General features: G+C 42.3%; 1 protein-coding gene across 1 annotated transcript in view; it reads left to right on the top strand.

Annotated features, from left to right (window-relative positions):
• Positions 1 to 12,250, top strand: part of FAM171A1 (family with sequence similarity 171, member A1) — a 153,165-nt gene that overhangs the window by 89,192 nt on the left and 51,723 nt on the right. The window contains exon 3 of the mRNA XM_010860069.1: positions 6,118 to 6,345. Coding sequence (XP_010858371.1) covers positions 6,118 to 6,345 — 228 coding nt within the window. The remainder of the gene's footprint in view (positions 1 to 6,117; positions 6,346 to 12,250) is intronic.

Genomic DNA, 12,250 nt, shown 5'->3' with positions numbered 1-12,250 from the left:
ATTTGGGTCCTGGACGCCTGGCTCCCTCAGCCATCACAGCTGGACAGCGCCTGGGGACCTGGCCTGAGGAAGCCACCAGCCTAGATCCTCTTCCTTTCAGCCAGGACTGGACCTCGCAGGATGAAAGTCATACCTTGGGACCTTTCTTATCAAAACAGAGTAACATTGGCGTGGTGGAGTTGTACAGGAATGTCGTTAGCTGACTGTGACCTGACCTCAGGAACAAAAGCTCAGACACCAAGAACTGATGGTATTTACAACTCATCCCTCACCTCCCTCACCTTTCCTAGAAAAGGGCTTAGCTGAGAGCTTTTAGGGAATTTGCGGTTTTTAAGGCATGAGCCACCTGTCTTCTTGCACAACCCTAAATAAACCTTTCTCCCCCATACTCTGATGTTTTGGTATTGTTTGGCCTTTGTGCATTGGGCACACCGACTTGTGTTTCAGTAACAATATTACACAGTCTGTAATATTATAGATATGTCTCTTTTAGAAAACATATAATTTGCTTAAAGGAAATGATTCACTAATTTTTTTTAATCAAACTGTTGAAAAACAAAGGAAAAGTATAATGAGTCCCCTACATATGAATGAGTTCCATTCTGAGAGCATATTCATAAGCCAAATTTGTTCATAAGTCAGCCAGAGTTACTGTAGGTACCCACCTAACACAATCGGCTATATGGTACTCTACTGTAATAGATTTATTATACTTCTCACACAAATGATACATAAAAAAACAAAAAAGAAAAAAACATGTTTCATCTTACAATACAGTAATCTTACAGACAGGTGAACTAACATGATTGTACATGAGAATGCACATTCACACGATTCACTAAATTTTAAGAAGAAAATAAAATTGAACAAGGTAAGATGCATATGCACTCTATGAGACCAGAGAAAATAAATTATAAGAAAACGCTAGTAAAATAAAATGCATTCTTGTTTCATCAGATATCTTACAAAGGAAGATAAACCTTTCATATTTCCAAAAGAAGTAAAGTAAGTGGATAGAAAACTCCCCCTTTACATGGCCAGCTCAGGATATACCTGTAATTGCTGTATAAAGAAGTGGCAATTCTATAAACATACAGATATTGTTAAAAGTTAGCACCAAGTAGTATGGAACAGAATCTCTTCAAGCAAAGGTCAGGTAACATTTTAAAAATAACCTCCCATTTAGGAAATATTTTCAAATGACTATCTTTTTATATTTTGACATAAGAGATGGGAAGCTGTTGTGACTCCCCTGAATTTGAGTTAAAATATAACTAATCACAGTGCTGGAGACTGAGTCCAGTGACTCGCTTTTCTGCTGCTCTCCCTGATGGTCAGTAGCACAGGGCATTGGGCAGCTTGGACTGAAAGCCTTTGCTTGATCTGCTGGTGGAAATGGACTTTCTTCCCACAGAGCCTGATGGGCCAACCCAGCAAACACTTGGTTCCCAGCAAGGTGGGTTGCTGTGGGAACCAACAGCTCTAAACACCAAAAGGGAAGAAAAATATTAAAATCCCAGCATCAAGGCCAATTTGAGGGAGTATAAAAAAGCGTGAAAAATGATCAGAGAAAGCCAAAAACTTCACAGAAAGAAACCAAAAAAAAACAAAAAACGATGGAGCCCATAGATTTCACTTTTCCTTCCATGATAAGTCAGATCTTTTTACAGTAGATGTGAAACCAAAGCCTGGTGGCTATTCAGACTGAGATGAGCATGGTCCTCCCAGCTGTGTTCCCAGTGAGAACCACAGAAGGGGCTGCGATCTGGAGCAGTACTCTTCAGCAGGTGACTATAGGACCGATGAAGAATGTTGATTGTAGAGTTGGCATGAGAAGTTATGAAGTAAATGTCTTCTATCATTTGTGGGAAAAAACTAAAGACATAAATTACTATTTGAATATAAAAGGGGAGGAGAGGAGGCATGGCCCCTCGGTGTCCACAGGCAGTTCTGTTAAGTGCTGTGCCTCTGTGAAGGGTGCACTGCGATTCCTTCCTCTCGCTCCTGCTGTGGTCTTCGCTCTGAACTTGCTGTGTGGGTGCTTCCTCTCCAACCAGCAATTTGAAACAGGCTTGTCTCCTTTAGTTCTAAGTCTGTGGGCAGATAGGGGATGATGAAAAGATCATGCTAGACTAAAAGATAATGTTTAGTGTTCTACCCACCAAGCAGATATGCTCTTTGAAAATGACTTGGTTTGTGCCCACAGAGTCAAACTTTTCAAATCTGCCAAGAGTAAAGGAGTTCTGAATTATAGGGGAGGAAGAATTCCTGAGCACTTGTTTTTCCCTTCTTGATTCTACCACTGGTCCATGAGAATTTGAGAAGCATGCTGTAGAGGTGGTAACTGAATTCCTGATCATGAAATAATGCTGAGTAAGAGTGTGAAACAAGAAGAGGTCTGAGCACACACTCCCAGGGTCCACCCACCATGCGCTGCAGAATCGGAACCCATGATGGATGCAGCGGTAGTCAGGGTTCTCCAGAGAACAGAGCCAATGAGATGTATGGGCCTATAGGAAGAGATTTATTCTAAGGAACTGGCTCACGTGATCATGGAGGCTGACAAGTCCCAAGGTCTAAAGGGTAAGCCGGCAAGCCAGATGTCCAGGAGATATGATGGTATAGTTCTAGTTCAAACACTGGTAGACTTGAGATCAGGGAAGATCTGACATTCAGTTCAAGTCTGAAAGCAGGAGATGCCAATGTTCAGAGGCTGGTAGGCAAGAGGAAGTCTCCCTTTACTCTAGGGGGACATTTTGTTCTCTTCAGGCCTTCAACTGATTGGACAAGGCCCACTCACATGAAGGAGGGTGATCTGCTTTATTCAGTTAAATGTTCATCTTCTCCAAATCACCCTTACAGACATACTCAGGATAATGTTTTTTATGGAAGTATAGCTGATTTACAATGTTGTGTTAGATTCTGTTGTATAGCAATATGATTCAGTGTGTGTGTGTGTATTCTTTTCCAGTATGGTTTATTACAGGATATTGAATATAGTTCTGGGTACTATACAGTAGAACCTTGCTGTTTATCTGTTTTGTATATAGTAGTTTGTATCTGCTAATCCCAAACTCCTAAGTTATCCCTCGCCCACACCTTCCCCTTTGGTAACTGTAAGTCTGTTCTCTGTCTGTGAGTCTGTTTCTGTTTTGTAAATAAGTTCATTTGTGTCATATTTTAGATTCCACATATAAGTGATGAAAGTGTATTAGTTGCTCAGTTGTGTCTGACTCTTTGCAACCCCACAGACTGTAGCTCACCAGGCTCTTCTGTCCATGGAATTCTCCAGGCAAGAATATTGGAGTGGGTCTCCATTTCCTTCTCCAAGTGATATTGTATGGTGTTTTTTTTCTTTTTCTGACTTACCTCACTTAATATGATAATCTCTCATTCAGGTTGCTGTAGATGACGTTTTTTCATTCTTTCTTATGGCTAAGTAACAGTCCACTGTATATATGTACCACATCTTTTTTATCCATCTGTTGATGGATATTCAGGTTGCTTCCATGTCCTGCTTGTGAATAGTGCTGCTATGAACACTGATGTGCATGTATTAGAATTAATAGAATTAGAATTTTCAAATTAGAATTTTCAAATTAGAATTTTCTCTGGATAAATGCCCAGGAGTAGATCTTCCTGCATATTTAGGTCTCGGGCCATTTATAGGGTCTTCCTTTTCTCTGCAAAATGAGATAAATAAATAGTATGTAGTGCCCCACCTCTTCTCAGAGGGTGAGATAGTTGGATGGCATCACTGACTTGATGGACATGAGTTTAAGCAAGTTAGCATCACTAACTCCAGGAATTAGTGATGGACAGGGAAGCTGGGTGTGCTGCAATCCATAGGGTCGAAAAGATTCAGACAAGACTGAGCAACTGAACTGAACTGCCCCACCTCATGATAAGATCACTCCCTTGGTTGTCTTTTAATGGGAATAATCTTGTTTGCTGTTGAATGGATAATGTAAGTGTTTCTATAAAAATGATACCCCAGTGGGACATTTCTGTTACTTTCACTCAATTTTGCTGTGAACCTAAAACTGCTTTTAAAAATAAAGTCTAATTTTTAAAATATGAGCTAAATGTAGACCTACCAAATGGGTGGGCTGTTCCTGCTGTTCTTTATTCATATAAATAAAACAAATTGCAAAATTTTAATACATATGACACCCCAGTAGTCTGTAATAATTACCTAACCACAATGATGTGTTTTCACATCCTGTTACACCAAAAGAAGTAGCTAAATAATCTTTTTCAAGGTATATAATTGCAGAATATATACTAGGTTTCCCATGTTAAAGTGGTAGAACCCAGGGCATTGATTATAAGAAAACTCTTCTCTTTTTTTACTTAATTTTTATTGGAATGTAGTTGCTTTAAGATGTTAATTTCTACTCTACAGCAAAGTGAATCAGCTATATGCATACATATATCCCCTCTTTTTTGGATTTCTTTCTCATTTAAGTTATCACAGAGCACTGAGTGTAGTTCCCTGCGCAATAACCTCTTTGCTAGGTTCTCATTAGTGATCTATTTGATGCATAGTAGTATACGTGTGTCAGTCCCATTCTCTCAACTCGTCATGTCTTCTTTATTCCCTGCTTGGTGTCCATACCTTTGGAGAACTCCTTTCTTGTGTTTATTCAGAAATTATTTCACTTTTTCCAAGTTTCCGCTGCTTTTGCCTTCTCAGCCAGCAGTGAAGAGAAAGCAGAAACTTTGTAATCCCGGTTGCTAGTGAATGTTGCATTACAAGATTATGTAAATCGTCCGTGTGCAACACCACAAAGCACCTTCCCACTTGTCCTGTTGTAGAGGGTTTCTGCTATGAGAGTATTAATTCATTTATAACTGGGGGCAAGTAAGACCAGCTCCATAAGAAAGCAAATGTGTGCTGAGAATCTGCATTAAGATAACACTGATAAGATTGGCAGGAATCAACTAGATATGCTTTGTAATGCCATATGCCTGATTTTCTTGATGTTGATTTTATCCCTCTTTTGGCAGTAGTTTTCTCCTCCTATAGTAGGGAGTAACCAGGTTCAGTTTTTGTAGCACTTTTTTTCTCTGCAAGGTTTTTGAGAGATTTATTTGGTGCAGACCTCATGTAACTCCTGGGTCTAGGGTTCTTTAGCTATTCTTTATGGTCATCTAGCCAAAAAACGCATTAACTGTGTGATACCAACCGAGCCCTTGAACACTTTAATCAGTAGGAATCAGGAAGAGAAATTCAGTCAAGATTTTTTTGGGAAGGCTGCAGCACGAGGGATCCAACAAAACCAAGTAATAGGTGCTTTTCCTCCCTCCCAAGGGAGGAGGTTCCTTAAATGGAGTAACAACTGGGGCGGGTCCATGGTCTGGGCAGGACACATTGCTTAGATAGTCTGCCCACCCCCTTGGTGGTACTGTGTGCAGGGACTACTTTTCAGTCATGTCTTCATGATTACCAGCACAGCGACCCTGAGCTGTACACATCCATGTTCATCACAGACTGTTGAACAATTTTGCTGCAAATCACAATTTTGCTGCAAACCTTAGTGCCTGCAGGGCCCTTGTGTAGCAGCCTGAGCTTTGCTTAGGCTGTGTTTACCAGCAACCCTGGGCAGGATCAGAAAGCATGGTATTTGTTGCACAGTGTCTTAAAGGAATAGAGATATTTCTCTTAATTATTATTGTTGGGGGCGGGGGGCCACCAGGAGGAGCCAGGAGGAAAGGAGTTTGTTATAGGCAGTGGTTTTGAAGAAGATAAGGAATCATGTAAAGTAAAAAAGAATTGCTAAGAAGAGAATGTTTCTGGTTAAAATGATTTATATTTTGGATGTAGATCTAGAATTTTTTTTTCTAATTAAAAACATTGTTTTGGCTGCACCTTATAGAATATGGGATCTTAGTTCCCCAACCAGGGATCAAACTTGTGCACTCTTCATTGGATACAGGAAGTCTTAACCATTGGACGCACGAAGTCTTAACCATTGGACCACCAGAAAAGTCCCCAGTCTAGATTTTCTAAGCATATCCCATGAATACTTGCTACCTCCCTTCGCTGTTATTACAGAATAGCTGTTGGAGTTCCCCAGTTAATAACCGTTCTCTGTTGCTCTGTCCTTCTTCCAGAGGTCACCCTGAAGGTCCACATCAGTGATGCCAGCACCCATCAGCCTGTCCCTGACGCACTCATTGAGATTTTCACCAACCAGGTCTCCATTGCCTCTGGTACCTCGGGGACAGATGGCGTCGCCTTCATCAAATTCCAGTATAAGCTGGGCAGTCAGCTGATTGTCACGGCCACAAAGCATGCCTACGTGCCAAACTCTGCCCCCTGGAAGCCCATCCGGTTACCTGGTAAGGTGGTCTTTACCTTTCTCTAAAACAGGGCATATGATCAGGCTAGGGGTGGAGTCAGACACAGAAATGACTTTGTAAGCGTTAAGTCAGACAATTAGGAAAATACATGTGCATTCTCTGCCCTAGTTTTTGGTGCCTCTTATGTGCAGGGAAGGTGGACTCTGGTGTGAAGCTGGCTGGGCTCCACAATGCTATTTGTACAATGGAACCAAAGCCTTTTCTACTCATTTCTCCACTGTTCCATTCTGTACACGATGGGTCATAACCAGCCAGTGGCATTGGGACAGTGCTCTGAAATGGGGCTTCCTCATCTCACTTTAGCATCTGAGAGCAAGGCTGCCAAAAGGTGGGCCTGATGGCCAGACTGTCTTTCTCTGCCACCTTCTTACCTGCTCAGGAAAAGCCCTCCTGGCGCTCCTCCACTCTCAATCCTCCATTCCACTTCTAGCGCGTCTAATCACCAAATGTGTCATGCTGTTTCCACACATCCAGCAATGTGTCGCCGAGTCTGCAACCCCAGCTGGTACTTGCTAGCTTACCAGTTTATTGTAAAGGTTATTAAAGGACCAGCCAGATGAAGACATGTGTAGGCCAAGGTCTGTGGGAAGAGGCGTGGAGCCTCCGTCCCTGGCCAGCTGTACCACCTCCTAGCACCTCTGGTGCTCACCAACCAAGAGGCTCACCCAACCCCATCCTCTTGGGTTTTATGGAAACTTCATCATGTGGGCATAACTGATTAAAGCATTAGCCATTAGTGATTGATTCAACCTCCAGCCACTCTCTCCTCCCTGGAGGTCAGGGGGAGAGGACGGTGAGACTGAGAGATTCTAGTCACACGGTTTCCCCTGGCAACCAGTTCCCCTTCTTAGGTTATCGTGAAGCTTTCCTAAAAGTCATTATATTAACTGAAACTCCCATTGAAAGCCCCATTCATTTGATACGAATAACAAAAGATTCCTTTATTGCCCGTATCACTTAAGAAATTCCAAGGGTTTTAGGAGCTGTGAGCCAGAAATGAGACCCAGACCAAATATATATTACGTATTATAAATCACAATATTGCATGACCTTTCACCCCTGCAAAGCAGTTGGCCTACCACCAGGGGCAAGGATGGAGCCTGACGTGAGTTCAGCTGGGGATGGGATAGGTGGGAGCACAGATGGTGCCCACTCTGTCCCTTTACTTCAGACTCCATCTAGTGCCTGGACCACATTATCTGCCAGCACATTTGTTGCCAGGGTAATGGGGGGAGGATGGACTTTGGAAACCAGATGACCTGGGTTCTGGCTCCAAATCTATGCTTGAGCCCCTCCAGCTTTGATGCCAGTCTCTGCAAAATGGAGCTGATACCACCTTGTAGAGCAGTTCTGAGTAAAAAGTATTTAAAGTAGGTGCACTCACTTACAGGGTCTAAAACATGGTCGGTGCTCAATAAATGCGTAGCACCTGACACAGTGCCTGGTGCAAGGCCAGTATTCGTGCTCACCTCTGCACCACGGGACCTGCCTCACCATGGTTCCCACTGCCTCTGGGGCCCATGGAAGCTAAGTGCGGCTATGCCTGTCTCATCCAGCCCCAGCACCTACCCTCATCCACAAAATTCTCTTTAGTTCAGTTTATACCTGTCAAATGCCTACTATATGTCAGACACTGCCCTGGCCACTGAGAATACAAGTCTAGAGACTCAGGACTTGCTTCTGGGAGGTTTATCCATTAGTTATGAAGTCAGCCACAGAAGCCAGTTCCTCCTGATGGGATCAATACTCTAATAGATTTATGTGCAGATGGGAATGCTGGGGAGGACAGGTCCACCAGCCTACATGAGCAAATGAAGGAGTTTCCTGGGGAGGCTGAGAGGGCAGCTGAGTCTTGAGGATGAATAGATATTAGCATCAGAAGATGCTTGTAAAAATATACAGATTCCAGGACTCACCCATTTGACTGTACAGATTGACCAAGGAATCTGGATTTTAATAAACAGTTCCTACTCCCGTCTAGTCAAGGCTATGGTTTTTCCAGTGGTCATGTATGGATGTGAGAGTTGGACTGTGAAGAAAGCTGAGTGCTGAAGAATTGATGCTTTTGAACTGTGGTGTTGGAGAAGACTCTTGAGAGTCCCTTGGACTGCAAGGAGATCCAACCAATCCATCCTAAAGGAGATCAGTCCTGGGTGTTCATTGGAAGGACTGATGCTAAAGCTGAAACTCCAATACTTTGGCCACCTCATGTGAAGAGTTGACTCATTGGAAAAGACTCTGATGCTGGGAGGGATTGGGGGCAGGAGGAGAAAGGGATGACAGAGGATGAGATGGCTGGAGGGCATCACCGACTCGATGGACATGAGTTTGAGTGAACTCCGGGAGTTGGTGATGGACAGCGAGGCCTGGTGTGCTGCAATTCATGGGGTCACAAAGAGTCGGACACAACTGAGTGACTGAACTGAACTGAACTCCCCACAATAACCCCCATCCCCCAGGTATTTATGGATAAAAATGTTGACTGTAATTTGGGACCACTGCTTTGAGAGCTATGGAAAGTGGGTTGGAAATAGGTACAATTGAGGAAATCCTTTAGGAACATTTTAGAGAAAAGGAGATAAACCTGAGGAATATTTAGCAGGCAGAATTCAGAAAGCCTTGGAGAATGGATGGGAGAGATACAAGGGAAAGAAAGTTGACTGAATGTGAGTTGAATCTCAAGTTTCTGACTGGTGATGGAGTGGATAGAATAACAGATGGGTGATGGGCCACCTTGTGGTTCCCTAAGGTTGACTGAAAGAAATCCCTTACTCCTTCCCTGTGTATATCCCTGTCCCCAAGCTTGGGGCTCCTACAAAAGTGGGTGGAGGTGGGGGTGGAGGTGCAGGAGATGGGAAGGAAAAGCATGAGTGTCGGGGTCATAGTCAATGACGAATATAGCATAGATTGGATGTAAGCTGCCTGTGGGACACCAAGCATGTTCAGCCTTTAGTTTCCACTTTGTGGCTATTATGACTGATGTTGCTATGAACTTTCATGTACAAGTGTTTGTGTGAACACATATTCTCAGTTCTCCTGGGCATGTGCCTGGGAGTGGTGTTCCTGGGTCACACGGTGACTCTTTGTTTAACGTTTGGAGGAACTCTGGATTGTTTTCCCAGCACCAAGGTCCATCCTTATCTTTGTCAGGGCACTTTGTCACATTCTGCTTGTCGTGTAGCTATTGGTTGTGTGTCTTAGCCTCCATCTAATGTAGATCCCTTAAGGGCACAGACTGCCCCCAACAGTGATCTATTCTGCACATCTAGCTCTGGGCCTTATACATGATGGCAGCTAAATAAATGGACTGTGTAGAAAGAGGGGTCATGTCCATGGCCAACCCCTCATTGGTCCCCTCTAGCACTGTCCAGAGCCAATTGTGCTGAATATTGGATTGGCCAAAAATTAATTTGGGTTTTTCTGTAGCATCCTACCAAAAACCTGAATGAACCCAATAATTGCTCTACTTAGCATTTGATATTTCTGGCTCCTAATATTTTCCCTGAAAGTTACTTTACCTCTCTAGGCCTTACTTTCTTCCTCTTTAAATGTAGAGACTACTCTCTCAATGGGAACATGTACATTACCATATGTGAAATAGATAGCCAGTGGAAATTTGCTATATGACTCAGGGAGCTCAAACTGGTATTCTGTGACAACCTAGAGAGGTGGGATGGGATGGGAGGTGGGAGGGAAGTTCAAGAGGGAGGTAACATACGTATACCTATGGCTGATTCAATCTTCCGCATTGGCTCAGCAGATAAAGAATCTGCCTGCAATACAGGAGACGTGAGTTCGATCCCTGGGTCAGGAAGATCCCCTGGAAAAGGAAATGGCAGCCCGCTACAGTCCACGGGGTCCCAAAGAAACAGACACGATTAAGTGGCTTGAGTCTGAAGCAAATATGACATCTGTTCAGTGTGAATGATGGATACACAGATACCTATGGCTGATTCATGTTAATGTATGGCAGAAACCGACATAGGAACTTAGGCCTGGATGGAGTCTAAGAGGCTTTGAACTTAAGTCTGTGAAGCGTAGAGGTGAAGGTCAGACTCCAGAGTTCAAATCCTGGCTCCAGTTACTTACCAGATTTGGGATCTTGGACAAGTTAATTCCTTATCTATAAACCTGTCTCCTTACCTGTCAAAGGGGCATGTTAATAATACCTCTTAAATAATCAATGACTACAGTAAAGTTGCAGGATATAAAATCAACACACAGAAATCCCTTGCATTCCTATACACTAATAATGAGAAAACAGAAAGAGAAATTAAGGAAACAATTCCATTCACCATTGCAACGGAAAGAATAAAATACTTAGGAATATATCTACCTAAAGAAACTAAAGACCTATATATAGAAAACTATAAAACACTGGTGAAAGAAATCAAAGAGGACACTAATAGATGGAGAAATATACCATGTTCATGGATTGGAAGAATCAATATAGTGAAAATGAGTATACTACCCAAAGCAATTTATAGATTCAATGCAATCCCTATCAAGCTACCAACAGTATTCTTCACAGAGCTAGAACAAATAATTTCACAATTTGTATGGAAATACAAAAAACCTCGAATAGCCAAAGCGATCTTGAGAAAGAAGAATGGAACTGGAGGAATCAACCTACCTGACTTCAGGCTCTACTACAAAGCCACAGTTATCAAGACAGTATGGTACTGGCACAAAGACAGAAATATTGATCAATGGAATAAAATAGAAAGCCCAGAGATAAATCACATAAAGCACATATGGACACCTTATCTTCGACAAAGGAGGCAAGAATATACAATGGATTAAAGACAATCTCTTTAACAAGTGGTGCTGGGAAATCTGGTCAACCACTTGTAAAAGAATGAAACTGGACCACTTTCTAACACCATACACAAAAATAAACTCAAAATGGATTAAAGATCTAAACGTAAGACCAGAAACTATAAAACTCCTAGAGGAGAACATAGGCAAAACACTCTCCGACATACATCACAGCAGGATCCTCTATGACCCACCTCCCAGAATATTGGAAATAAAAGCAAAAATAAACAAATGGGACCTAATTAACCTTAAAAGCTTCTGCACATCAAAGGAAACTATTAGCAAGGTGAAAAGACAGCCTTCAGAATGGGAGAAAATAATAGCAAATGAAGCAACCGACAAACAACTAATCTCAAAAATATACAAGCAACTCCTACAGCTCAACTCCAGAAAAATAAACGACCCAATCAAAAAATGGGCCAAAGAACTAAATAGACATTTCTCCAAAGAAGACATACAGATGGCTAACAAACACATGAAAAGATGCTCAACATCACTCATTATCAGAGAAATGCAAATCAAAACCACTATGAGGTACCATTTCACACCAGTCAGAATGGCTGCGATCCAAAAGTCTACAAATAATAAATGCTGGAGAGGGTGTGGAGAAAAGGGAACCCTCTTACACTGTTGGTGGGAATGCAACCTAGTACAGCCACTATGGAGAACAGTGTGGAGATTCCTTAAAAAACTGGAAATAGAACTGCCTTATGATCCAGCAATCCCACTGCTGGGCATACACACTGAGGAAACCAGAAGGGAAAGAGACACGTGTACCCCAATGTTCATCGCAGCACTGTTTATAATAGCCAAGACATGGAAGCAACCTAGATGTCCATCAGCAGATGAATGGATAAGAAAGCTGTGGTACATATACACAATGGAGTATTACTCAGCCATTAAAAAGAATACATTTGAATCAGTTCTGATGAGGTGGATAAAACTGGAGCCTATTATACAGAGTGAAGTAAGCCAGAAGGAAAAACATAAATACAGTATACTAACACATATATATGGAATTTAGAAAGATGGTAACAATAACCCGGTATACGAGACAGCAAAAGAG

The sequence above is a fragment of the Bison bison genome, unplaced genomic scaffold (genome assembly GCF_000754665.1).
Source record: "Bison bison bison isolate TAMUID 2011002044 unplaced genomic scaffold, Bison_UMD1.0 scf7180017864461, whole genome shotgun sequence".
NCBI classification, from domain to species: Eukaryota; Metazoa; Chordata; class Mammalia; order Artiodactyla; family Bovidae; genus Bison; species Bison bison.
The sequence above is the reverse complement of the archived record's forward strand: the minus strand, read 5'-3'. Positions and strand labels throughout refer to the sequence as shown.